This window comes from Leopardus geoffroyi, chromosome C1, assembly GCF_018350155.1.
Source record: "Leopardus geoffroyi isolate Oge1 chromosome C1, O.geoffroyi_Oge1_pat1.0, whole genome shotgun sequence".
Classification (NCBI taxonomy): Eukaryota; Metazoa; Chordata; class Mammalia; order Carnivora; family Felidae; genus Leopardus; species Leopardus geoffroyi.
In genome coordinates, this window is record NC_059328.1 from 97,892,074 (window position 1) to 97,917,658 (window position 25,585).

Genomic DNA, 25,585 nt, shown 5'->3' on the forward strand with positions numbered 1-25,585 from the left:
GTCACACAGCCATAAGGAACAATCAAAATTTACTCCTGGAAGTTTGTCTTAACCATAAAGCTCACTATCTGCCTCCCTCTGTATGCTATGGTAAGAAGTTTAGCTTTTCATTATAGGTAACAAAGAGCCAATGACAATTTGTAAAAAAATTGTTTAATGTTTATTTATTTTGAGACAGGCAGAAACAGAGGACCATTGGGGGAGGGGCAGAGAGAGAGGGAGACACAGAATGCAAAGCAGGCTCCAGGCTCTAAGCTGTCAGCACAGAGCCTGATGTGGTGCTTGAACCCACAGACCGTGAGATCATGACCTGAGCCGAAGTCAGATGCTTAACCAACTGAGCCACCCAGGCACCTGGAGCCAATGAAGATTTTTAAAGAAAAATTTAAAGACGATGTAGAACGGAGTGACATATTAGGTTAACTTTGCAGGGAAGATTAATCTGGTAGCAGCTTTGAGGGTGAGGTAGTAGGAAAAGAATGGTTATAAGGAGAAGAGGGAGGAGCCTGTTCCTGTTTTTCAGAGATGAGGAAGACCTGAACTCATGACAAGTGGCAGTGAATGCAGAGGAGATCGGGATTTAGGCGACATTTCCAAAGTACATGAGTACAATTGGGTGGTCTTTTGGATACAGGATTAGGGAGGTGTCGAGGACAAGTTAAGTACGAGAATCTTGCAGAACATCCAGTGGAGTTGTCCATGGACTACTGGGGGGAGAGTTCTAGCTAAAGATACAGATTAGTGAGTCGTTTATTGGTGGTAATTGGTATTGGTATTGGTAATTGGTATTGGTGGTAATTGATGCCTATGGAAACGGATGGCTCAGGTAAAACAACCCAACAGAGCCTTAGGGAACACCAGCATGTAAGTAACAGGCAGGAGAGAAATAGCCCATAAAAATTTAGATAAAAACTGGTAAAACAGGTAGGAAGATAATTAACATAGAAAATAGAAAGCAATAAATACCATTAAAAAAACATACAAACAAGGTAATGAGGGAGCTCAGAGGAGGATTACAGCTTAATCTTTCTGAGCCTCTGTTAAATCGTCTGTAAAATCAGGTTGGACTAAGTGGTCCCTGAAGTCTCTTCTGTCTCTAAACCTCTGAATCTATTCAGTGTCCAGTCACATGCCCACTAACACGGTAGATGGTATGAGAAGACACAAGGCACAACCCTTGCTGTGGAGGAGTTTTCAATCTACTGGATTGAAACACACCAAAAGCTGCTGGAGATAGAGATCATTTATAATTAAGGGGTGAATTTGTGGCATAGCCTGTGGGCTGAAAATCCAGTAAAGGAAGAGAGTACCATAGTATGTGTATGGAAGCTTACTGGATTTAGGTAGAGAAGAGAAGAGCCTGGGCAGAAATAAAGAAGTGAATTCACTGACCTCGATGAATTTGAAGATCTCAGTCGGGAACACATGGGAATTAGGGTTTTGGACAGGTAGGGTAAGGCAGGTTGTGGTGGTTCTTATACACCAGAGAATGGGGTTAGAATTGAATGGTGGCAGGAGGGAGCTTCTTGGGCAGGGTTGTGACATATTTAAGATACAAGACGTAGGTAGTTTGAGCTCAGCTATTTTTACTACACCAAATGTCTGCTGCTATTACACTTCTTCCCATTGCCAATTCCAGACCACGCTGTGGTATGCTGCCCAGCGCACACCCAGATAGGTCTGAAGCACTCTAGCTTCTTGGCAAGTAGACACCTGACAACTCTCAGCTAAGTCCCTCTCTGGAACTTGCCCTTGGCTGAAGAGAGCCACCTTGTCCCAATGTTATGCCGCCTCACCAGCTGCATCCCACATTCAATAGCTGGTTGACAGAGTTTAACAGAGGCCCACCTGACCTCCCTCCCTCCCCCCACCCAGTTGCAGAAAGACTCCACAGCATCCTCTCCGCTCCAGACCTCCCAGAAGGCAACTGAGGCTTTGGGGGCAACTGCATCACAGTTCAACTTCTCTTGCCTAACCCTTCTTCCTTCATTCCCCCAAAGGTGCCCATGCCAAGGACACTTCCTGATAAACACCCTGCATGCCAATTTCCATTTCAGATTTTTCTCCTGGGGAACCAAACTGCAACACACATGATAATTACATTTTCACGCAGCTTTTCATCTATACTGCTTACCAATTTAAGTGCAAAGAAATTTTGTAAGCCCAGATTTTGGTTTGAGCAGTTTTCCTCAACGACCTTGATGTTCGCAGTTTAGAACACCAGAGCTAATCTTTGACAAAGCAGGAAAGAATATCCAATGGAATAAAAACAGTCTCTTCAGCAAGAAGTGCTGGGAAAACTGGACAGCGACATGCAGAAGAATGAACCTGGACCGCTTTCTTACACCATGCACAAAAATAAACTCAAAATGGATGAAAGACCTAAATGTAAGACAGGAAGCCATCAAAATCCTCGAGGAGAAAGCAGGCAAAAACCTCTTTGATCTTGGCCACGGCAACCTCTTACTCAACATGTCTCCGGAGGCAAGGGAAACAAAAGCGAAAATGAACTACCGGGACCTCATCAAAATAAAAAGCTTCTGCACAGCGAAGGAAACAATCAGCAAAACTAAAAAGCAACCAACAGAATGGGAGAAGATGTTGGCAAATGACATATCAGAGAAAGGGTTAGTGTCCAAAATCTATAAAGAACTTCTCAAACTCAACACCCAAAAAACAAATAATCCAGTGAAGAAATGGGCAAAAGACATGAATAGACACTTCTCCAAAGAAGACAGCCGGGTGGTGAACACATGAAAAAATGCTCAACATCACTCATCATCAGGGAAATACAAATCAAAACCACAATGAGATACCACCTTACACCTGTCAGAATGGCTAACATTAACAACTCAGGCAACAACAGATGTTGGCAAGGATGCGGAGAAAGAGGATCTCTCTTGCACTGCTGGTGAGAATGCAAACTGGTGCAGCCACTCTGGAAAACTGTATGGAGGTTCCTTAAAAAACTAAAAATACAACTACCCTAAGACCCAGCAATTGCACTACTAGGCATTTATCCACGGGATACGGATGTGCTGTTTTGAAGGGACACATGCACCCCCATGTTTATAGCAGCACTATCAACAATAGCCAAAGTATGGAAAGAGCCCAGATGTCCATCGATGGATGAATGGATAAAGAAAATGTGGTATATATACACGATGGAGTATTACTCGGCAATCAAGAAGAATGAAATCTTGCCATTTGCAACTACGTGGATGGAACTGGAGGGTATTATGCTAAGTGATATTAGTCAGAGAAAGACAAAAATCATATGACTTCACTCCTATGAGGACTTTAAGAGACAAAACAGATGAACCTAAGGGAAGGGAAACAAAAATAATATAAAAACAGGGAGGGGGACAAAACAGAAGAGACTCATAAATATGGAGAACAGTCTGAGGGTTACAGGAGGGAGTGTGGGAGGGGGGATGGGCTAAATGGGTAAGGGGCACTAAGGAATCTACTCCTGAAATCATTGCTGCACTATATGCTAACTAATTTGAATGTAAATCTAAAAAACATAAAAAATAAAACAAGTTAATTAAAAAAAAAAAAAAAGAACACCGAGAGCCACCTTTTATACAACGTGCAATTGTAAGATCACATACCCCTTTGGCAGTATACCCCAGTTCGGTTTGTGAGGGGAGTATAGCCACAAACAGCTAAGCGCACATGATGAATACCGAACACAGTGAAGTGACGAGTTAGTGGTAACCATGTCTTGGCAGGATATACTCTTGGCTAATGGAGCACATCGCTGGGCGCCTTGTACAGTAATACACCTGGAGGTCACAGGTGTCATGCAGAGGTGGTCAGTCTGTAGCTGGAAATTTTACAAAGTGTTGTTTCAGGTCACAAAGGAACTGTGACCCCATTTGAGTTTTTTCTTTTTTTGCAGTGGTCCAAAATATGTTACCCTTACAGATTTTGCACCTAGCACTACATTAAAAAAAATATATATATATATATATATATACACACACACACACACACACACACACACACACACACACACACACCAACCATTATACTATCAGATGCCTCTCAGCTAAGCACATTACTCTCCTTTAGTTTTTAAGCACCAGGAGCAAAGTTCAGAAATTTGAAAGTTGCAATAAAAACGGGCAACAAGATATTGTCATTCAAAGATTGGTGGTAAAGTGGTTAGCAATGTTAGAATGGTTGCCTTGAAGTGTCCGTAGCATCCAATTGCCTGTGCAAAATATCTTGCTAAGACAGTGATCGGTCTGGCAGCTTTTGAGGGACGGAACTGCTGTGGAAAAGGGATTGGAGAGACTGAGCATCTATATTGCTGATGGCCTACGTCACTTTTTTGTCCTTACGATGCCTTGTTTTTCAAACGTCCCTTCCTTTACAAGATGAATAGATGTAGTTTAGAAACAAGTAACATTCACTGCCCAGGAAAACTGTCAAGTTTTTAACCCTGAAGTAGGTAGACTTACACTGCACTCTTTATAACACATACAAATGCTGCAACGGGAAACATGTATTGAAAATGCAGCGCCTGCAATTGACATATTGCCAAAGAATAAATTATATCCTGTGCTATCATTGTGTATTCAGCAATAATGAATACTAGGAGGAAATAGCAAAGTAGTAATTATACCAATTAAAATTGATTAGTTGGTATTAACATAAAAAGATACACTCATTTTATTATTCTCTCTTATGTCACAAGAAGGCTGTGATGTATTAAGATATCTGGTTCCTCTCTAAATTTCCTTTCTTTTAAATGTTTCTTTTTTTTTTTAAGTTTATTTATTTTGAGAGAGAGAGGGGTGGGGCAGAGAGACAGAGGGAGAGAGAGAATCCCAAGCAGGCTCTGAACCGCCAGATCATGACAGAATGATCCTGACCTGAGCCACAATCAAGAGTCTGGCGCTTAACTGCCTGAACCACACAGGCATCCGTCTTTTTTTTTTTTTTTTAAGTTTATTTATTTATTTTGAGAGAGAGAGAAAAAATAAAACATATGAGTGGGGGAGGGGCAGGGGAGAAAATAGAGCGAGAATCCCAAGCAAGCTCCACACCAGCAGTGTGGACCCCTATGCAGAGACTGAACACACGAACTGTGAGATCATGATCTGAGCCAAAGTCAAACACTTAACTGACTGAGCTACTCAGGTGCCCCTAAAATTTCTTTTTTTTTTTTTAAGATTTTAATTTAATTTAATTTAATTTAATTTAATTTAATTTAATTGTTGTTTTTTTTTAATTTTTTTTTTCAACGTTTATTTATTTTTGGGACAGAGAGAGACAGAGCATGAACAGGGGAGGGGCAGAGAGAGAGGGAGACACAGAATTGGAAACAGGCTCCAGGCTCTGAGCCATCAGCCCAGAGCCCGACGCGGGGCTCGAACTCACGGACCACAAGATCGTGACCTGGCTGAAGTCGGACGCTTAACTGACTGCGCCACCCAGGCGCCCCTAATTTAATTGTTTTAAGTTTATTTATTCATTTTGAGAAGAGAGCAAGCCAGGTAGGGGCAGAGAAACAGAGAGAGGGAGAGAGAGAGAATCCCAAGTAGGTTCTGCAGAGTCAGCACAGAGCCTGATGTGCGGCTCAAAGTCACAAAACTGTGAGATCATGACCTGAGCCAAAATCAAGAGTTGGATGCTTAACCAACCGACTGAGCCACCCAGGCACCCCAAAAAGATTTTATTTTTAAGTAATCTCTACACATAACAGGGGGCTCGAACTTACAACCCCAAGATCAAGAGTCATGTGCTCTACTGACTGAGCCAGCCAGGCACCCTTAAATTTCTTTTTATAATGGATTAAATTCAGGGAATTTAGAAGCATACTGGGAATTTGTATTGTTACCCATGATGAAAATTTCTTTAGTGGGGCTAAATCGATTAAGCGTCTGACTTTGGCTCAGGTCACGATCTCATAGTGCATGAGTTGGAGCCCCGGTTGGGCTCTGTGCTGACAGCTCAGAGCCTGGAGCCTGCTTCAGATTCTGTCTCCCTCTCTTTCTGCCCCTCCCCTGCTCATGCTCTCTCTCGCTCTCTCTCTTTCAAAAATAAGTAAATAAATATAAAAAAAGAAAATTTCCTTAGTTATACTACAATTTTCATTGTTTTATGCTACTATGATTTTTAATTTTCTAATCTGTTTTTCCTGTGCTATTGTAATACTAGCACTTCATTTTTTTGCATTTTTTATAGAACAAAATAATGCAAAAGGACTAATAAATGGGGTACATCAATATCTACTATTGTTTATTTTTTGTTAGAAATGGAGATTAATGGTGGCAAAGTAATTGCTACTTTATATACAGTAGGACTCTGTTTCTTTGCAGGTCTCCAGGGTGACTTTGACAGTTTAGCAGGCTAAGTTGATCATCTTTTATTTTTCTGGTGGGTTGGGCACCCTTTATAGTTTGAACAATGAAAGCAAAATCTATGTGAGATTAAATTTAACCTCTGGGAAAAAAAACAGAAGAATTCTTCCATATGTGAAACATCAGAGTAAATTAACTATCTCCATTTTCTCATGTCATTGAATGGAGAGCAGACAGGTCGTATGAATTGCTGCATGAGCAATTTATTTGACTTTTTAATGACCTTGTACCCGCTATGGTCAAACAAGAATACTACAAGAAATAGGCAGTTTCTTTTTTAAAAGGAGGAGAGAATAACACAATGTGGACTGAAGGGGAGACCTTCAAACTTAGTGAAAAGCACAAGACATAAAATAAGTCAGAGGACATGGAAGGGTGGCGAAGCAGATGTCCTCAGGGCCATTTTTAGTGAGCAGTTCAAATTTAATTACAATTGTCAGCAAAAGCCTAACATACACGGTCATTAACAAAATTCAGTTTAAGAAAGCTACTTTCTAAGCTGTACACACATCTTATTGAAAGGATTTGATTGTATAGTAGGGGAAGGGAACACTGATGAAAGCTAAAGCTGAACTTTTAACTGTCCTAATTATGTAACCTTAAACTCATACCCAAATTACTTGACCAAAAACTTTCAAGATTCGGAGAGAGAAAATTATCTTAGGGTTTTAACACCTCCCCTTCTCCTACTATATTTAAAACATTTCTTTTCACTTACTGAAATATAATGGAACATTAGAGTACTTCCCATTTCATTTCTAAGTTTTGCATAATGAGATTATGTATTCACGTGAACAAAATTTCGTTATAGAAAGATGTTAATAACTATTTTAAAGGCATTTCTAGGGGCACCTGGCTGGCTCAGTCAGTGGAGCGTGTGACTCTTGATCTCGGCGTTGTGAGTTCAAGCCCCATATTGGGTGTAGAGATTACTTTGAAAAAAAAAATCTTAAAAAAAAAAAAAGGCATTTTTATTTGTAGCAAATTGTATATAAACTAATATTACTAGTGTTTTTATTCTCTTCAGTTGGTTTGACCTTCTCTTGTAATTAATACTTTTATGATGGTACAAAATCAGATTTGGGAAACCAAAGTTTAACAGAAGGTAAGTCATAATGTTGCAGTTGATATTAATGGTGTCTAATGTAGAGTAAAATCTCATTTTAGTGAATATGAATTGCTATGTTGTATCCAAATCTCATTAAAATGGAAATTTACTGCTACTGAGCGTAGACAGACTATTTAATCATGTAAGTAAAACACAAAGCATATTGTTCATATTGTTCACATCACTATCAGCACAGCGTTCCCCTTTTTCCTTGTCTATGTGCCACCCTTTCTTCTAATGTTAGCTTGACAGTAATTTATGGTGTGATGTTAGATAAGTCCTCACTATCCAGGTGTAAGATTCCTGGCTGGTGAACGTGGAAATTAAGGGCATGACTCACAAGTTGCATACATCACTTCAGGCCCTATCTCACTGAACACAACCTAGTCACATGGGGTATGCACATGATTGGATGGGAAACTAGGAAATTAGTTTTTAGCTGAGCAGCCATGTGCCCAGCTAAAACTTCTATTATTATAGAAGGGGATAACATATGTTAGAGGGACAAGTGGTGGCCCTGCTACAATAAGTCACTGAGACAGTATGCTCTGAGTTTACCCTCCTTCCTTCTCAAAAGACATGTAAGAATCCAACCAAGTAAGGGCACCTCAGTGGCTCAGTGGTTAAGCATCTGACTCTTGATGTCGGCTCATGTCATGATCTCAAGGTCGTGAGATTGAGCCCCACGTGCAGCTCCATACTGGGGCTTCAAGCCTGCCTAAGGTTCTCTCTCTGTCTCTTCCTCTGCCCCTCCCCCATGCTTTCTCTCTCTCTCTCTCTCTCTCTCTCTCTCTCTCTCTCTCTCAAAACAAAAAAAAACTACCCAAGTAAGAAAGACATTATAGGGAGAATCTTGAATCTGTATAACATATTTAAAAAGACACTTATCGGGCACCTGGTTGACTCAGTTAAGTGTCTGACTCTTGAGTTTAGCTCAGGTCATGATCTCACATTCCTGCCAAGTGTGCAGTACTAGCCTGCATCCTAGCCTTGCCAGAAACCCCAACAATGCTAAGCCCTCTGTTTCCCAGGATTCACTTACAACCTTGTTCCCTAATTTCCCCAGAATAGACTTTTTGTAGCTGTCAGTGAAGCCGTAACCAGAACAAGACCCAGAGATTGTTTGGTTTATTTTCTCTCAGGGGCCTTCAACAATGGCTGAAATATTGCCTTCTGCTATAGACTGAATATCTGTGTCCCCTCTCCCGTCCGCAAATTCGTATGTTGAAATCTAATACCCAATATGATGGTATTCGGGTGTGGGAGCCTTTGGGAGGTGATTAGGTCCTGGGGGGTAGAACAGGAACAGGATTAGTGCCCTTGTGAAAGAGACCCCAGAGAGTTTCCCCCCGTCTTCTGCCATATGATGACACATTGAGAAGACGGGCTGTCTGTGAACCAGGAAGTGGGCTCTCAGTAGATACCAAATCTGCTGATGTCTTGGATTTCCCAGTCTTTTCTGGCTTATTCTCTCCATCTAAAGAGGAGCTTCCTCTGTACAACAGGAGCTAAAGCCAAGGCAACTCCAGACTTCCCACTTCTCCACCTTCCCTCCTGTAAGAACCCTTGGGATTACGTTGGGCCACCCAGATTAATCCAGGATAATTTCCCCATCTCATGAACCTTAATTAAATTACATCTGCATAATTCCTTTGCCAAGGAAAGTAACACATTTACAGGTTCCAGGGATTTTGATCCGAACACATGAGGGCCATTATTCAGCTTACTATAAAGATCTAGTATAAAGAAATATGAAAGGTAATTAATATAAATACTGAGAAGCAAGCACCACCTAGCTCTGTGCAGAGGTGTCTAGAAGACAGCCGTTTTGGGGCACCCGCGTGGCTCAGTCGGTTAAGCGTCCGACTTCGGCTCAGGTCACGATCTCACAGTTCGTGGGTTTGAGCCCCACGTTGGGCTCTGTACTGACAGCTCAGAGCCTGGAGCCTGTTTCAGTTTCTGTGTCTCCCTCTCTCTCTGCCCCTGCCCCCCTCTGTCTCTCTCTCTGTCAAAAATAAAACAAACATTAAAAACAATTTTTTTAGAAGACAGCCGTCTTCTCACTGTGTCAGATGGCAGAAGAGGGGAAGGAACTCTCTGGGGTCTTTTTCACAAGGGCACTAATCAGAAGAGTACATCCACCAGCAGCTCCTTCAGAAAGGATACGCAGGTAGTAGGTGTTTTTGAGATCTCACTTGACTGAAAGTCTTTATTCTATCCTCAACTTAACTAATAATTTGACTAGGTATAGAATTATAGGTTAGAAAATTTTCTTAAGAATTCTAAAGGCACTGCTCCTTTCGTTCTAGCTTCCAGAGTTGATGCTGAGAAGCCTGAAGATATTTTGATTCTAGATTTTTTTTTCAAGGTTGTTTCTGTATTCTCTTCCATCAGGAAGTGTCCTCATATCCTTTGTTATTATAAACATTTAAGAATGGCCCACGCCATTCTTAATGGGCTCCTGGGTGGCTGGTTAAGTGTCCTACTCCGGCTCAGGTCATGATCTCATGGTTTGTGAGTTGGAGCCCCGCGTAGGGCTCTGTGGTGACAGCTAGGAGCCTGGAGCCTGCTTTGGATTCTGTGTCTCCTTCTCTCTCTGCCCCTCCCCCACTTATGCTCTGTCTCTCTTGATCAAAAATAAATAAATGTAAAAAAAAAAAAAAAAAAAAAAAAAAAAAAAGAATGGCTCACTGGCATCATCTTGAGGATGCCTGAGATAACACCCAGATACTTGCCAGGGCCCTCCTGGGTTCATGGCAAAGAGCTCAAAAACAAATGCACCACCATCCCCATCTTTGGTCTGGAGGACACCACAAATGTTGTTCTAGTGAGCATTATTGATTCTCGATTCTTGATATGCCTCTCCAAGATCTTGCAGAATCTTTTTTGTCCATGGTGTTCTGACACTTCATAAATAATATGCTTGGAAGTTTGTTTATTCTTATCTGTTGTTCTGGGACCTTGAAATCTGGAAACTCATATCATTCAGTTCTGGAAAATTCTGAATTATTTTTCTGATGATTTCCTCCTTCTGTTTTTTGTTTTTGTTTTTGTTTTAACCTCAAAAATATTTCGATATTGATCTTCCCAATTAGTCTTATTTTTTCCCTCTATTTTCTATTTTTGCGTTTTTGGCTACACTTTCTGGGAGAGTTTGTCAACTTTTACATTCCTAACAGAGCTATTGAATTTTAATTTCTGCTACCATGCTTTTTAATTCCTAGGAGCTGTTTTGTTCTCTAGGTGTTCCTTAACAAAACAGTTTTTTGTTTTTTGTTTTTTATCTTCTTACTTCTCTGAGGATATATTTTCTTTTTTTTCTTTAATTTTTTTTTTTTTTTTACGTTTATTTATTTTTGAGACAGAGAGAGACAGAGCATGAATGGGGGAGGGTCAGAGAGAGAGGGAGACACAGAATCTGAAACAGGCTCCAGGCTCTGAGCAGTCAGCACAGAGCCCGACGCGGGGCTCGAACTCACAGACCGCGAGATCGTGACCTGAGCCGAAGTCGGACACTTAACCGACTGAGCCACCCAGGCGCCCCTTCTTTTTTTTCTAATAAACCCTATCCCCAACGTGGGGCTGGAACTCATAACCCCACGATCAAGAGGCATGTGTTTTACTGACTAAGCCAGCCAGGCACCCCATCTGAGGATATAGTTCTTAAAAAACAAAAGGTTTTATTTTTCTTTCTCCATCTGTTAATTTCCCCACAGGGTTTTTTCTGTTTTTGTTCCTTGTCTTTCTTGATAAAGAAGTTTCCTAGCTATCTATCTGGTAATCCTTGATTGTTTTTTATTCAAGAGTGGGGAAGTAAAACACAGATTAGAAGCTATGTGTGTGAGGGGTACCTTGGTGGCTCAGTCGGTTGAGCGTCCAGCTCTTGATTTTGGCTCAGGTCATGATCCCAGGGTCGTGGAACTGAGTTCTGTGTCAGGCTCTGTGCTGAGCATTGATCCTGCTTGAGATTCTCTACCCCTCTCTCTTTCTCTCTCTCCCCTCTGCCCTCCCCACTCATGTTCTAATTTTAAAAGCTCTATGTGTTGGAGTGGGAGGGGTGTTGAGCATCACTGCTAAGTGACTTGTCTGGGTCATTTTTTTTTTTTAATTTTTTTAACCTTTATTTATTTTTTTGAGACAGAGAGAGAGACGGGGTTGGGTCAGAGAGAGAGGGAGACACAGAGTCCGAAACAGGCTCCAGGCTCTGAGCTGTCGGCACAGAGCCTGACACGGGGCTTGAACTCACAGACCCTGAGATCATGACCTGAGCCGAAGTCGGATGCTCAACCAACTGAGCCACCCAGGCGCCCCGTTGGCTGGGTCATGTGTTAAAAAACTGTCAATTTCAACAGCTTCAGGGTTTTTTTCTCTTGGGCTAGTCAGGTTCTCCAAATACTTTCTATTTCGTGCTGAGAGAGGGCCGAGAGCAGGGGATGGCGTGACGGGTAACAGCCTTGTGTATCCACTGACATAATGCCTGTTTTCAACTGAACTGTGGCTCTTTCTTGTAACATAACCTCTTTTATTCTCCTAGGGCTGCTGTGAGAACATACCACACACTGAGTGTCTTAAAACAACAGAAACTTACTGTCTTAAAGTTCTGGGGCCTAGAAGTTTGAAGTCAAGGTGTCAGCAAGGCCATGCTCTTTCCGAAGGCTCTAGGAAGAATACATCCTCCCAGTTTCTGGTGGTTGCCAGGGAGCCCTGGTATTCCTGGGCTTGTAGACTCATCACTGTAATCTGTCTTTACGTGGTGTTGCTCTCTTGGTCTGTCTTCACAATGCCTTCCGTGTGTGTGTGTGTGTGTGTGTGTGTCTTCCCCTCTTCTCAGGACAGCACCAGAATGGACTTAGGGCCCATCCTCTCTGTGGGTACCTACTTTGCTCTGCCCCATCTAATGACTTTAGGACTGAAGTTGGAAAGGGAGTGGGAGGGATATTAAAGCATGTCTAAGTTTAGAAAAACCAAATATGTCTACAAATTCAACATTATTCCCAACTGAGATGGAATCTAATTCCTCTCCCTTGAATATGGGCTGGCTTTACTGTCTTGCTTCGAACAAACACAACAGGTCAGAAGTAACAGTGTGACTTCTGGGGCCAAGTCATAGAAGGTAATACATCTTATGCTGGACTCTCTGACATATGCCTTTGGAGGAGCTGTCACGTAAGAAGTCTGGCTACCCTGAAGCCTCCATGCGAGAGAAACCACATAGACAGAGAGAGAGGTGCCCAAGGATTCCTGAAAGTCCCAGTCAGCTGTCAGTTGTTTGATTCTTCCCAGCCCATGTGTCAGATACAAGTGAATCTACCGAGAAAACACTAGTCCCGAACACCCTCTAACCACAACTGTAAGAAAATCCTTAAGTACTTTCTACCTAAGCCCAGTAAATCCCCAGAACTGTGAAAGATATCCTAAATGCTTGTCTGGGGTGGCAGTAATACTGGATTGGAACGAACGGCAGAAAGGAAGAGGGGTAGGAGGAGTAAAGGAATAAAAAAAAAGTGTAGAAGCAGACTCCACACTGACAGCAGTTTTTAGGTGCCCCTAAAAAATATATATATATGTATATATATTTTTTTCTTTCATTCTGAAAGAGAGAGAACATGAGCAGGGGAGGGACGGAAAGAGAGGGAGAGAATCCCAAGCAGTCTCTACACTGACAGGGAGTAGCCTGATGCAGGGCTCAAACTCATGAACCTCTGAGATCATGACCTGAGTGGAGATCAAGAGTTGGATGCTTAGGGGCGCCTGGGTGGCGCAGTCGGTTAAGCGTCCGACTTCAGCCAGGTCACGATCTCGCGGTCCGGGAGTTCGAGCCCCGTGTCGGGCTCTGGGCTGATGGCTCAGAGCCTGGAGCCTGTTTCTGTGTCTCCCTCTCTCTCTGCCCCTCCCCCGTTCATGCTTTGTCTCTCTCTGTCCCAAAAATAAAATAAACGTTAAAAAAAAAAAAATTTAAAAAAGAGTTGGATGCTTAACCAACTAAGCCATCCAGGCACCACCACTAAAATAAATTTTTTAAAAGATTTTAAGTTATCTCTACACCCAACATGGGACTTGAACTCACAACCCTAAGATCGAGTGTCACACACTCTACCAACTGAGCCAGCCAGGCACCTCTGTGATTAAAATATTTAAGACAATTTACAAACATGTCTGTGAAATTGATGGTAACTGAAAGCTGTCTTTCATATGGGCTAGGAAGCTCCATTTCTCTTAAAGTTGATAAAGAAGGGTTAATTATCTCACACTTTTCTCTGCTCATTATTTTCCCTTGTAGGATGACAACCAAAGAGATCTCAATCTGCATTGTATACTGTTTGACAAACACTCTAAAAATCAAGTGTTTTGTTGCATGTCGTGTTACGATCTTCAGGAAAAAATACCTGGTTATTTTATCTTGAAGGCTTAAGTTAGGATGGTTTATGTGGTGATAAAAAAAATCCAATTCAAACTGACTTGTAAAACAGTAAGTTCACTGGCTCACATATTGACCTAGTGGTGGGGCTAGTGACCTCGCTCAGTTTATCCAATGTCCTGCAGACTTGTTTTCTCTTAGCTTTGCTGGAGGCATCCTCAAACTCTGTGTAGTTATTTATGAATGAGAGGAATCTCAATTAATGGGACAAACTTTATGAGTATGATCAATCTAGAGAAAGAGAACTATCAATCTTAATTTACAGATTTGTCATTGAGCTGCTTTCTGTGGAGTAATGCACTCTGAACCTGGCACACCAAACTCACCTTGGCCAAGGAAACACACAAGCTCTGTAAGGTGGTCACTATACTAGACTGGGATTTACTAGCAAAATAGCGAAAAAGGGAATACCACTGGACAGAGGAGTGTGGTAAGGGACTGGGATAACCTAAAGTCTAGTCTCTCAGGCAGGGAACAGCAGAAGATACAATTTCTTGGGGCTGAGAAGGTGAAGCAAATTGGATTAGGCATTAGTGGAATGAATTTTCCAGTGGAGCAAGAATATAATTAAAAAAATAATAAAAGATGGAAATATTTGGTGTCACAAGTCACTTCAAGTTATGACCATAAACCAGTAACCCTCTGCTCCCAAGATGTATTCTCTCTCCACCATTAAGAAAAACTTGAGAGGGGCGCCTGGGTGGCGCAGTCGGTTAGGCGTCCGACTTCAGCCAGGTCACGATCTCACGGTCCGTGAGTTCGAGCCCCGCGTCAGGCTCTGGGCTGATGGCTCAGAGCCTGGAGCCTGTTTCCGATTCTGTGTCTCCCTCTCTCTCTGCCCCTCCCCCGTTCATGCTCTGTCTCTCTCTGTCCCAAAAATGAATAAACGTTGAAAAAAAAAATTAAAAAAAAAAAAAAAAAAGAAAAACTTGAGAAACACTGGGGCACTTGGCTGGCTGCACGGACTGGTGCAGCATGCGACTCAATCTCAGGGTCATGAGTTGAAGCCCCACATTGGGTGTGGAGCCTACTTAAGAAACAAAAAGGGGGGAGTGCCTGGGTAGCTCAGTCAGTTAAGCATCCCACTTTTGATAAGAGCTCTTAGGTCATGATCTCAGTTTGTGAGATCGAGCCCCGCATTAAGGCTTTAGTGAGTGCAGTGTGGAGCCTGCTTGGGGTTCTCTCTCTGCCCCTCTCCCTTGCACGCTTGTGTGCTCTCAAAATAAAAAAACCCAAAAACTTGAGAAACATTGTTTTAAAACTCCCAACTTACCGCCTCCTCCAATAATGGGCTTTGCTGCTGTTTACCTTTTATTTCAGAATCACAATAAACTCAACGCTGCATTACAGCTCGACGTGGGATAAGGAGACCCTGGAACCCAAAGAACAGCGGTGAGATTACAGGATAGGCTGCAAGCAGATGTGCCGCAAAGATTTTCTCCTGGATCAGGAAGTCATCTTTTATACTCGTCAATTCCTTCCAAGTGGAGGGTTAGAACACAATTCTGGAGCTACACTACTGGATCAAACACCTGGATGACCTTCTAGCTATAGAACTTCGACAAGTTTCTTCATCAGCACCCACTATAAGTCTGTGTACGGGAACGGCAGTACCTACTTCCTAGGGTTTCTGTGAGGATCAAATGATTTTTGTATTCACGTTAGTTCACCTACCTCAAGTGCTTAGAACGGGGGTCAAAGCTTCATGAAATTGTTACCTCTGATGATGATAATGACGGACGACACAGATGGACACTGTATTTCAGAAGTCTTGCATGGCAATCAAAAATCTGTTTAGAACTTAACCCTTTATTTGAAACTATATAAACCAAAAGTTTCCAACTGATTGTACATGTTAAAAACTTTCTATAAATATCTCTTGGATACAAAATTTGGTCCAGTCGTTCAAAATTAATTCTATAATATTATTCTAAAGTCATACTTATTTTGAAAGCCTAAAGTTGTTTTTTTATGGCAAAAACAAAACAGAAAAACCCACCAAGCTGAAAGCTTTTATTCTGCTAAATCGTACAAATATAACAGTCCACACTCTACAGTAAACATTTAACCACTGATGATTTCCTTAAGATGCTGTTCTCCTTCACAGCTCAGATGCCTGATTTCCTGTGAAAGCCCAGTCTGCCTTCCTTTCTACCCATCAAATTCATCTGTCTCTTTAGAAGTCTTGCCGGATGTTTTCTTTGTTTGCCTCTCCATGTTGCTGCTTCATTTGAAAGATTTCATTTTCTAATTGCACGATAGTCCTTTCAATCTCATAATTCTTGCTGACGAGGGATACCCAACTAAACAAGTTAAAAAAAAAAAGGAAAAACTACTTAATATAGAATTTCTCTTACAAGATTTTATCATATATGTTTTCTTTCAGGGTCATATTGTAAACCATTTTAACTTTCCATTTTAAAAAACTAAGGCACAACTGGGGGAAAGTGGATAAAGGGTACATAAAGTCTAGCTGTAATATTTCTTACAACTGAATGTGAATCTACGATTATTTCAAAATAAAAATTTTTAAAGCAAATCAGAAATGGTTGAAGAGACAAGACAAGGTGATGGAAGATAATATTTAATGGGATTAAATAAAACGGAGAGAAAACAGGGCAGAGGCAATAGTTAAAAATGGAGGAATTTCTAGAATAAGAAATAATCCCACAGAAAAAAAATCTCTATGACAAATAAAAAGAAACACACATGTATATTTGGGAGATTCTATTAGCTTGAAGAAAAATGTGAAAAGATGAGTAGACCGATAACACGGGGTACATGGAGGGGGAGGAGAAGGTGGAACAAGGAGAATGATGGGCGGGGAAGGGAGAAGGGAAATACAAAGCAAAAAAGAGAAATGATACAAAAATTCCTGATTATATTTAGGGACTTATATAAATTTATCAGTGTATATGAAGAACATTTTAAAAGTAAAAAAATGAACACAGGGAAAAAAGTGGAAACAAATTATCAAAGTATGAAACCTCCCTCCCTCATGAGTTAAAAAATAGGTGTTTTTCCTTTTAAGAGGAGTAGAAGTAGAATCCTTTTCAGAGCAGAAACCCTGGTTCTGAGACCAGAAGCAAGCAGCAGTGGTCCCGCCCCTCTCTGTGCCTTCCAAGCCCACATATCAAGAGACAGGCAGAGGCAGTGAAGAGCGGGATTCAGAAAACAGCATTTGTTTGACACCTGTGGCATTGCATTTGAATAGTGTTGAATCACATTATTAAATCTGGATCTTAAAATGTGCTAAGTGATTTAAAAGATGATGGAACTGAAGATACGCACGTTGACTCCATTTCCCTTAATTTGGATCCAGCTGTGAGCTGCATGTTCTTTCGCTGCCAGTTTAAATCTTGAATATGTTTCCTGTAAAATATTATTTATATGACCCACCTACATTTTAATATAAGACGAAAATCAACAGAAAATCTATAATCAACGTAATATAACATCTTTAATTCCTTGAGAGGGACAGATACAGTAATAGACTAACCCCAAGAATTACCTATTTTTCAATTACAAATTTCATAAAACGTGCTCATCATGAAAAATTAAGCATGTAGTACACATACACATAGATTAAAGAGCAGAAGTCCCTCCTCCCATGTGCCTCTCCTTCTAACTAACTGCTGTTCAGTTTTTGGTGGGTGTTTTTCCAAAGTCTTTCTTTCTCCCTTTTCTCCCTCCCTCCCTCTCCCTCTCTTTCCAAACTCTTTTCTACATGTATATGTGCAAGAAGAGATTAATTTTTTTTAAATTTTTTTTTTTTTTCAACGTTTATTTATTTTTGGGACAGAGAGAGACAGAGCATGAACGGGGGAGGGGCAGAGAGAGAGGGAGACACAGAATCAGAAACAGGCTCCAGTCTCTGAGCCATCAGCCCAGAGCCTGATGCGGGGCTCGAACTCCCAGACCGCGAGATCGTGACCTGGCTGAAGTCGGACGCTTAACCGACTGCGCCACCCAGGCGCCCCGAGATTAATTTTTTTTAAAGTAACCTCTATGCCCAACATGGGGCTTGAACTCATGACCCCAAAATCAAGAGTTGCATGCTCTACTCCAGATGCCCCAAGATGAATTTTTTTTACATAAGTCAGATTATACATGTTCTGCTACAACATTTTCTCCTTCTAAAAGTGCCTTTTCAATGTTTGCAGATTTGCAAATTGCAAATGACTTGGTAGAGATGTTTTCAGATCTCAAGTCTACTTCTTCTTTGCTCTAGTAAGGCAAACCCAGCACTGGATGCTGGACACATAGATCATCTAGTACTACTGTCGTATGACTACAGTCCATGGGTCCCTTTTTTCTTCTCAGTCTGTTTAATAAGGATTCACCTAAACTTTAAAGTAAGAGGAAAATAAGGGAACCTGCTGGTTTAGTCAGAAGAACATGTGACTCGTGATCTCGCATGATCCTGAGTTGTGAGTTCGACCTCTACGCTGGATGTAGACATTACTTGAAAATAAAATCTCAAGGGGCACCTGGGTGGCTCAGTTGGTTAAGCATCCGACTTTGGCTCAGGTCATGATCTCACGGTTGGTGAGTCTGAGCCCCGCATCGGGCTCTCTGCTGTCAGCACAGAGCACTCTTCAGATCCTCTGTCTCCTTCTCTCTCTGCCCCTCCCCCCGCTTGCACGCACTCTCTCTCAAAAATAAACATTTAAAAAAAATAATAAACTTAAATAAATAAATAGGAAAAAAAAGTAAAAGGAAAAACAAACTTGCCTTAACTTCTGGAGCTCTTTCTGTGCATGTTCAATCATATGAACTAGATTTCTAAGGAAGGAAAAGAGGAAAACCAGATTAATATACATTAAAATGTAATAATACCAACTAAAAGTGAACTATCTAGTTGATACAAGTTCAAGTTCTTCTGCTATTGAGCTCTGTGCCAAACACCACATTAGACACTCTATATGTAACTATTAGCTAATTTAATTCTCCTAAGAATTCTTTGAGGTAGGTATGATTACCCCTATCTCACATGTGAGGACATTAAGCTTAGAAAGATTAAGTAACTTGGTCAAGGTAACATAGAGAAGTGTCAGCTGAATTCCACTTCAGGTCTTTTAATGTCTCAAGACCAACCAGTTTACTGATACCGTGATTTCATATAGTTAGGTCACTTCTTAAACTATCATTATTTTCCATGGAGAGAATGGAAAATAACTCACGACTGTGTTCATTCAAATCCCTATTATCTCCCTATTTCTGTACCCACATTTATCATTTCATTCTCCCCTCCCATCTATTGCTAACTAGAGGGAGAAGACGAAACTGTCATGGAAGGCTGCAGATTTAGATTTTGTGCAAGTCGGCTCTCACTAGCACAGCAAAAAAGCTGAGCAATATACAGTAGCATGCAACTATCATCCTGAGAGAAGTGATTAAAAAAAATTTAAGTGTTTATTTATTTGTTTTTGAGAGAGAGAGAGAGAGAGAGAGCGCGCACACACATGCACACAAGCGGCGGGGCGGGGGTGGGGGGTGGGGGGTGGGGGGTGGGGAGGAGGACAGAAAGAGAAAGAGAATCCAAACCAGGCTCTGCACCATCAGCAGAGAGCCCTATGTGGGGCTGGAACTCATGAGCTGTGAGACTGTGACCTGACCAGAGCTGACACTTAACCGACTAAGCCACCCGGGGTGACCGAGAGAAGTGATTCAAGGGCAGTCGCCAACACCCCTCCACACCTTTTATTTTTTATTTAATTTTTTTTTTTTTCAACATTTATTTTTTTTGGGACAGAGAGAGACAGAGCATGAACGGGGGAGGGGCAGAGAGAGAGGGAGACACAGAATCGGAAACAGGCTCCAGGCTCTGAGCCATCAGCCCAGAGCCTGACGCGGGGCTCGAACTCACGGACCGCGAGATCGTGACCTGGCTGAAGTCGGACGCTTAACCGACTGCGCCACCCAGGCGCCCCTCTCCACACCTTTTAAATAAAGCTTTATTGAGATATAATTCACATAGCCCTATCAATTTCCTCAATGCAGTAGAGAATCACCTTTAGGGTCCATTTGAACCACACTGGCCCTACTATTCTCTTGCTCTAGATCCAATATTGTTTCTTGGCTTTAGTGACTCAAATATTCTTCTTTCTCTACTTTTTTTTTTCCCCTATTAACTGCAATTCTCTCAAGAGTCAGTCTTCAAACAGCTGTGACTCCCCAGGCTTATCTTTCTTTGAAGTGATTAAAAAAATTTTTTTTTTCTTAATGTTTATTTATTTTTGAAGGAGTGAGAGAAAGAGACAGAACACAAGTCAGGGAGGGACAGAGAGAGAGAGGGAGACAGAGAATCTGAAGCAGGCTCCAGGCTTTGAGCTGTCAGCACGGAGCCCGATGTGGGGCTCGAACTCATGAACCGTGAGATCATGACCTGGCTGAAGTCAGACACTTAACCGACTGAGCCACCCAGGCGCCCTACCCACCCCCACTTTAAAAAAAAAAAAAAAACACCAAAGCTGTGGGTAGGATGGGTTTATAAAAACAAAAAACTTCTTACTCATTATATACTTTCCAGGCATTGCATCCATGCTGTGACATTAGTTCCAGATTCTCGATTCGAACCGCTTGATGCTCTAACTGTGCCATAGAATTGTTTACACATTCTTGCCATGCAGTAATGTCATTTTTCTGACCTGAGGAAGGGGCTGGAAGTTCATATCTGAAATTAAACAACAATAAAATCTTTACCTTTCCTCCCAATAGAATGCTTCACAGGCCTATGCACAATGTAAAATCTACAGAAGATTGAAGACGTAGACTGTGCGGTAATAAGAAACCTATTCATCCTAAGAAACAATTCATTCACAAATAAGATTTAACATTCATTATATACAGAAACAAAAAAAGCGGTTTACTTCAACATGAAGTGATTCAATAAACTAGAGTACGTTCATAGTTATATGACTGTTATACTAGTTACTGAATGCTACTAAAGAATATCTGAAACATTAACACGTTTATAATATTAAGAGAAAAAAATAGGATACGAAAAAAACTATGCTATCATTTTTGTAAAACACACCTACATTCATCCAGCTTTCCACCCACATACCCACACCGCTCTAAAGAAAAAAATGGAAGAGAGATCTTTAATTCTTTGCATTTGGACCTAACTCTATTCTCTCTCTACACTACACATTCCTTCAACACTGCCGACATAGCCAATAAATACTCTTCATAAATCTCAGCTTGTTACTGATGAGTTACTACAGATGAAGTTTTAATTTCCATTTTAATATTTTGACTAGCTACTGTAAAAACCCCAAATTGTTCCTATGAAAAAAAGAGCGTGTGTGAGTGGAGGGAGGGGCAAAGAGAGAGGGAGAGAGAGAATCCCAAGCAGGCTCTGTGCTCGATCCCACAAACCATGAGATCATGACCTGAGCCAAAACCAAGAGTTGGACACTTAACCAACTAAGGCACCCAGGCACCCCTAATCTATTTCCTTTAAAAAACGCTGTGATATCTTATTAAGTTTTATTCACAATCCACTGTTTAATGGGTCTAAGGCTTTAAGACATACTGCCATAAAGGAGTTACTGTCCTGAATATCTATAGAGCAGAAGGACCTGGGAAGAGAAGAAGTGAGGAATTCTGGAACTTATTCTGCCTTTATCACTCAGGATAGACAGGAAATGGAACACAAGAGAAGAAGCAATATAGTCTTCTGGTTCTACAGACTCAAATCCCTCTTCTAATCTACACATATGTTGAGAGGATGAACCTACCGTGCATGTGGCCCTTTCTCAAAGGACTGGCCTGTGACAGATTACTTCACAGTTCTCACAATTCCAGAGTGATCTTAAAGTCAACAGGGATCTCAGATGTTAAGCAATCCAACTGTTCATTTTAGAAAAAGTAACAAAGGAAGTTTGGGTTTTTCACCCTTGAGAGAGAAGCAATTTTGAAATAAAGTGACAGGGGAGGGAAGAGAGTGGAACCAAAGTCAAACTATCCTAGCACTCTGTTTACTAATGCTGCCTTGTGTAAGAGTGAAGCAGGAATCATTATAAGCCATTAACATGGTTTCACCCAGATATGTTATGAGCAAAGAACTAGAGATCTAACTAGGAACATGTCCTTGAAAAATTTTAAAAACATGAACCTCATTACAATTCACACCATTCCTCTGTTGTTGGATTTTAAAATACAGCAGTTTGTATTTCTTTTTTAATCTTTATTTATTTTTGAGAATGAGAGAGAGCATGCACGGGGGAGGGCAGAGAGAGAGGACAGAGGATCTGAAGCAGGCTCTGTGCTGACAGAAAAGAATTTGATGTGGGCTTGCACTCACGACCGCTTAACTAACTGAGCCACCCAGGCGCCCCTAAAATGTTTTTCATTTTTAAATAACAGTGCAAAAATATATCTGAACATTAACACAGAATTATAAAACCCACTATTACATGAAAAAATATAAATATATAAAATCAGATAGGAATTTTTTCTTTGCAACATTTTAGCAGAGCTACAGCAGTTTTACTAGTAACTTAAAACTGAACAATGATTTAGGTCCAGCTGAACCCAGAAGTAGAACTTACCGTTTCATACTGAGTAATTCTATTGGTTGTCGAGCAGCCAGTCTTTCAAATTCATTTCTCATTATGTCGGTCTGATTTGGAGAAAGAATTATTTCCAAAATCATATTGACAAATTGCAACTAATAACCGCCAAACAAATAATAAATCTAACCTGCTTAAATATTTGTCCTTTATGCTATCCATTAATATGGATCATTTCCCTTCCCACCAAGCCTTCTCTGGGTTAAATGCTCTCAAGGGTCAGGAGACCACATACTTCATATGTAAAGGGACCCACAGAGAAAAGGATAAATCCTCAACCAGTGGTTCTCAGTTCCAGCAGCACATAATAATCAGCTGGGAGCTTTGAAAACAATTTCAATCCCAGTCACATCTTACCCCTCTCCCACTCCCATTTAAGTGTTCTGAGGTGGAGATAGGACATGATTATCGTTTGTTTTTAACTTATCAGTTGACTGTATAGTGAAGCCAGTGGTGATCTAAGTATTCACAGGGTTGGGGGTAGGGGGTGGTGGGGGGGGGGGTGGAGGAAAGGACTTGGACATGAAAAAATTTGCTTTTGCTTTAGGGCTATGAGCCTAAACCCATACTTTCTTTTTGGTCTTGGCTGCCATTTTCATACTTTACTCTTTTCAAAGAATGAGAAATGGGGAAAGGTAAAAAGAAACCGGTTCTGCTATCTGTTCTAACAATTGTGCAATTAAAAAAGGATAGCTGGGAGCTATGGTAGAGCTCCACTCCTTGAGGTCCAATGTTTTGGTCAATATCCTATTCCATTTCTGTTCTGCACATTTCCTGGCCTGAGTATAAAGAACGGCTTAGGTATTCATTTATAGTAGTATTTCAGCTATCCAATTCCTAGCATAGAATAGACTTTCATAAATAGGTTTTTTTTCCCATAAATAATTGTTTAATGAATTAACTCAAGAGCTTTCTTTCTTTCTTCCAAGAAAATTTATTTATTTATTTATTTATTTATTTATTTAGTGAGGGAGCGAGCGAGCGAGTGAGCAGGGCAGAGAGAGAAGGAGACAGAATCCTAAGCAGGCTCCACACCATCAGCTCAAACCCACAAACTGTGAGATCGTGACCTGAGTCGAAATCAACAATCGGGCACTTAACCAACTGAGCCACCCAGGGGCTCCTTAAAGATTTTATTTTTAAGTAAAAATGTGGGGCTCAAACTTACAACCCAGAAATCAAGAGTCATATGCTCTACCAACCAAGCCAGCCAGGCACCTGGGAAGAGCAGTTTCAAAAGCAGTTTGAGGAGTGGTTAAAGTCTTAGGCAAATTAGCTTCCCTAAGCTGTAGTTTTCCCATTTAAAAAATTAGGATAATAAACATAGTTATATAGTTCACAGGGTTGTTTTTAGGACTGAGATGGGGAGCCTTGTACGTTATTAATTCCTATTTATAAAAAAGGGTTAAATAATCAGTATACTAATTATAACAAAAGGAGGCATCTGTTGTATTTGAGAGAGCTGAAAGGAAAACTGGGTCAAGTTATCTGAAATTTTCAAGAGCCAATCTAATAAGGAAGCATTACTGTACTTAGTTCTTTTTTGTAAATATTTTAAATGTTTATTTTATTTTTGAGAGAGAGACTGATCGTGAGCGGGGGAGGGGCAGAGAGATGGAGACAGAATCTGAAGCAGGATCCAGGCTCCCAGCTGTCAAAACAGAGCCCAGTGCAGGGCTCGAACCCACGATCTTTGAGAACATGACCCAAGCCGAAGTCAGTGCTTAACTGACTGAGCCACCCAGGCACCCCTGTACTTAGTTCTTAGTGTGGTACCATCTATATTTGGGTAGCAACATTATATATTTGGGTAACATTTAGAAAATGCATGGGAAAATAACATATCACAGGAGCACCTCTCTCTATTTAAAACTTAAACAACTCCCCCCCCCCCACATTACTTCAATATAAATACTGCATTTTTTGTTAGAGAGAGAGAGAGAGAGAAAATGCACGCTTACGTGCATGGGGAAGGGGGACAGGGACAGAGGATCTTAAGCAGGCTCCGTCCTTAGCAAGGAGTCCCACCAGGAGCTAGATCCCATGACCTGCGATCATGACCTGAACTGAAATCAAGAATCGGATTCTCAGACGACTGAACCACTCAGGGGCCCTGCGTTTCATAACAGAATTCTTTCATTAAATATATGGTTACCTATAATGGGGGGTAAAAACTCAAATATGTATATACTTAAATGCCTAACAGAATCTATTAATTTAGAAGTAATGCTTCACATTACATTTAGCTGATTACACCCTAAGTAGTATCTTGGGTGCACTTCTGGGCTAAATATTTAAGTAGCATTTTATTTCTATACGGTTTGTCACTTCAGTCATTCGCATATGTCCGGTAAATATCTAGGCTGTGATACAAAGGCCGCCCTCTAGTGGTTCTCAGGAGCCTAAGTAATTAGGCTTATATACATTAAAAATGCCTACTCGTTTCAGTGTAGACCTCTGCGAGTAGAGCATACCTTTGAAAATTTACGCCAAGGAGCCAATGTCTGAAAAACGTACACGCTATTTTTTGCATTGTTAGATCGCGAAGCCCCAGAAAGTCCTTCAGCGGGTCTCAGAATAAGAAAGATGGAAAACGTTTATCTAGCTGTTTTCAATGGACCGATAACACGTACACAATAAAGTAATAGCTAAACAAGCAATAGTTAAAGCTGGCATTTAAAATTCACTTTTCTGTGGCTAGAATTCTCAAAATATTCACAGCACTCAAGACTTCACACTTGCCTCAAAAGCAGAATAATCCGGGGCTGTCAGGTAGCTCAGGTAGTTTTTAGTAGGTCGGTATCTGCGGGTTTCCTCCTCCACCAGCGCTGCAGCCTAGAAACGAGAACAGGGGCCAGGACAGAGATAGCAACTTGCAAGGTGCCTTTTCAGCACCAAGGGCTAGACAGCGCTGATTCAGCTACACCGACAGCGCGAACTTACCGCTTCCCGCACACCGGGCGCTTCGTAACCTTGGTCAAAATACGGCAGCGCGTCTACCACAACCTCTCCGGCGACTAAACCCGTGCCCGCCATTCTTAGGCTTGCCGAAATTTTCTGAGTCTGCGCAGACTCAGGAACGTTCATTACGCCTGCGCTCGCCATG

At 41.2% G+C, this 25,585-nt stretch overlaps 1 protein-coding gene and 1 long non-coding RNA gene across 3 annotated transcripts; one reads left to right on the top strand and one right to left on the bottom strand.

The window, feature by feature from the left end:
* The first annotated feature begins 6,770 nt into the window (after nucleotides 1-6,770).
* On the top strand, nucleotides 6,771-15,926 carry LOC123598497. The gene is made up of 2 exons (XR_006712651.1): nucleotides 6,771-7,479; nucleotides 15,221-15,926. It is a non-coding gene; the product is annotated as an uncharacterized LOC123598497 (long non-coding RNA).
* BCAS2 (BCAS2 pre-mRNA processing factor) lies at nucleotides 15,690-25,571 on the bottom strand. Of its 2 annotated transcripts, XM_045478735.1 has the most exons (7): nucleotides 25,423-25,559; nucleotides 25,222-25,314; nucleotides 22,459-22,529; nucleotides 20,415-20,576; nucleotides 18,635-18,685; nucleotides 17,192-17,272; nucleotides 15,690-16,203 (listed from the first exon to the last, which is right to left on the bottom strand). In XM_045478735.1, the coding sequence occupies exons 1-7, from the start codon at nucleotides 25,513-25,515 to the stop codon at nucleotides 16,077-16,079; spliced, it is 678 nt and encodes a 225-aa protein (XP_045334691.1). In that variant the 5' UTR covers nucleotides 25,516-25,559; the 3' UTR covers nucleotides 15,690-16,076. The 2 variants fall into 2 exon arrangements, with proteins under 2 accessions (XP_045334691.1, XP_045334692.1); XM_045478736.1 differs by lacking the exon at nucleotides 18,635-18,685 and having other exon boundaries at nucleotides 15,899-16,203; nucleotides 25,423-25,571.
* Between the last annotated feature and the right edge of the window lie 14 nt (nucleotides 25,572-25,585).

Excerpts from the sequence above, each read along its gene's own strand:
- BCAS2 (XM_045478735.1), bottom strand. The coding sequence starts at position 25,515 with ATGGCGGGCACGGGTTTAGTCGCCGGAGAGGTTGTGGTAGACGCGCTG. Across the intron at positions 18,686-20,414 it reads GCCTGGAAAGTATATAATGA|AAATCTAGTTCATATGATTG; the intron begins GTAAGAAGTTTT and ends TTCCTTCCTTAG. Across the intron at positions 16,204-17,191 it reads TTAAGGGAAATGGAGTCAAC|TTGGGTATCCCTCGTCAGCA; the intron begins GTGCGTATCTTC and ends TAACTTGTTTAG.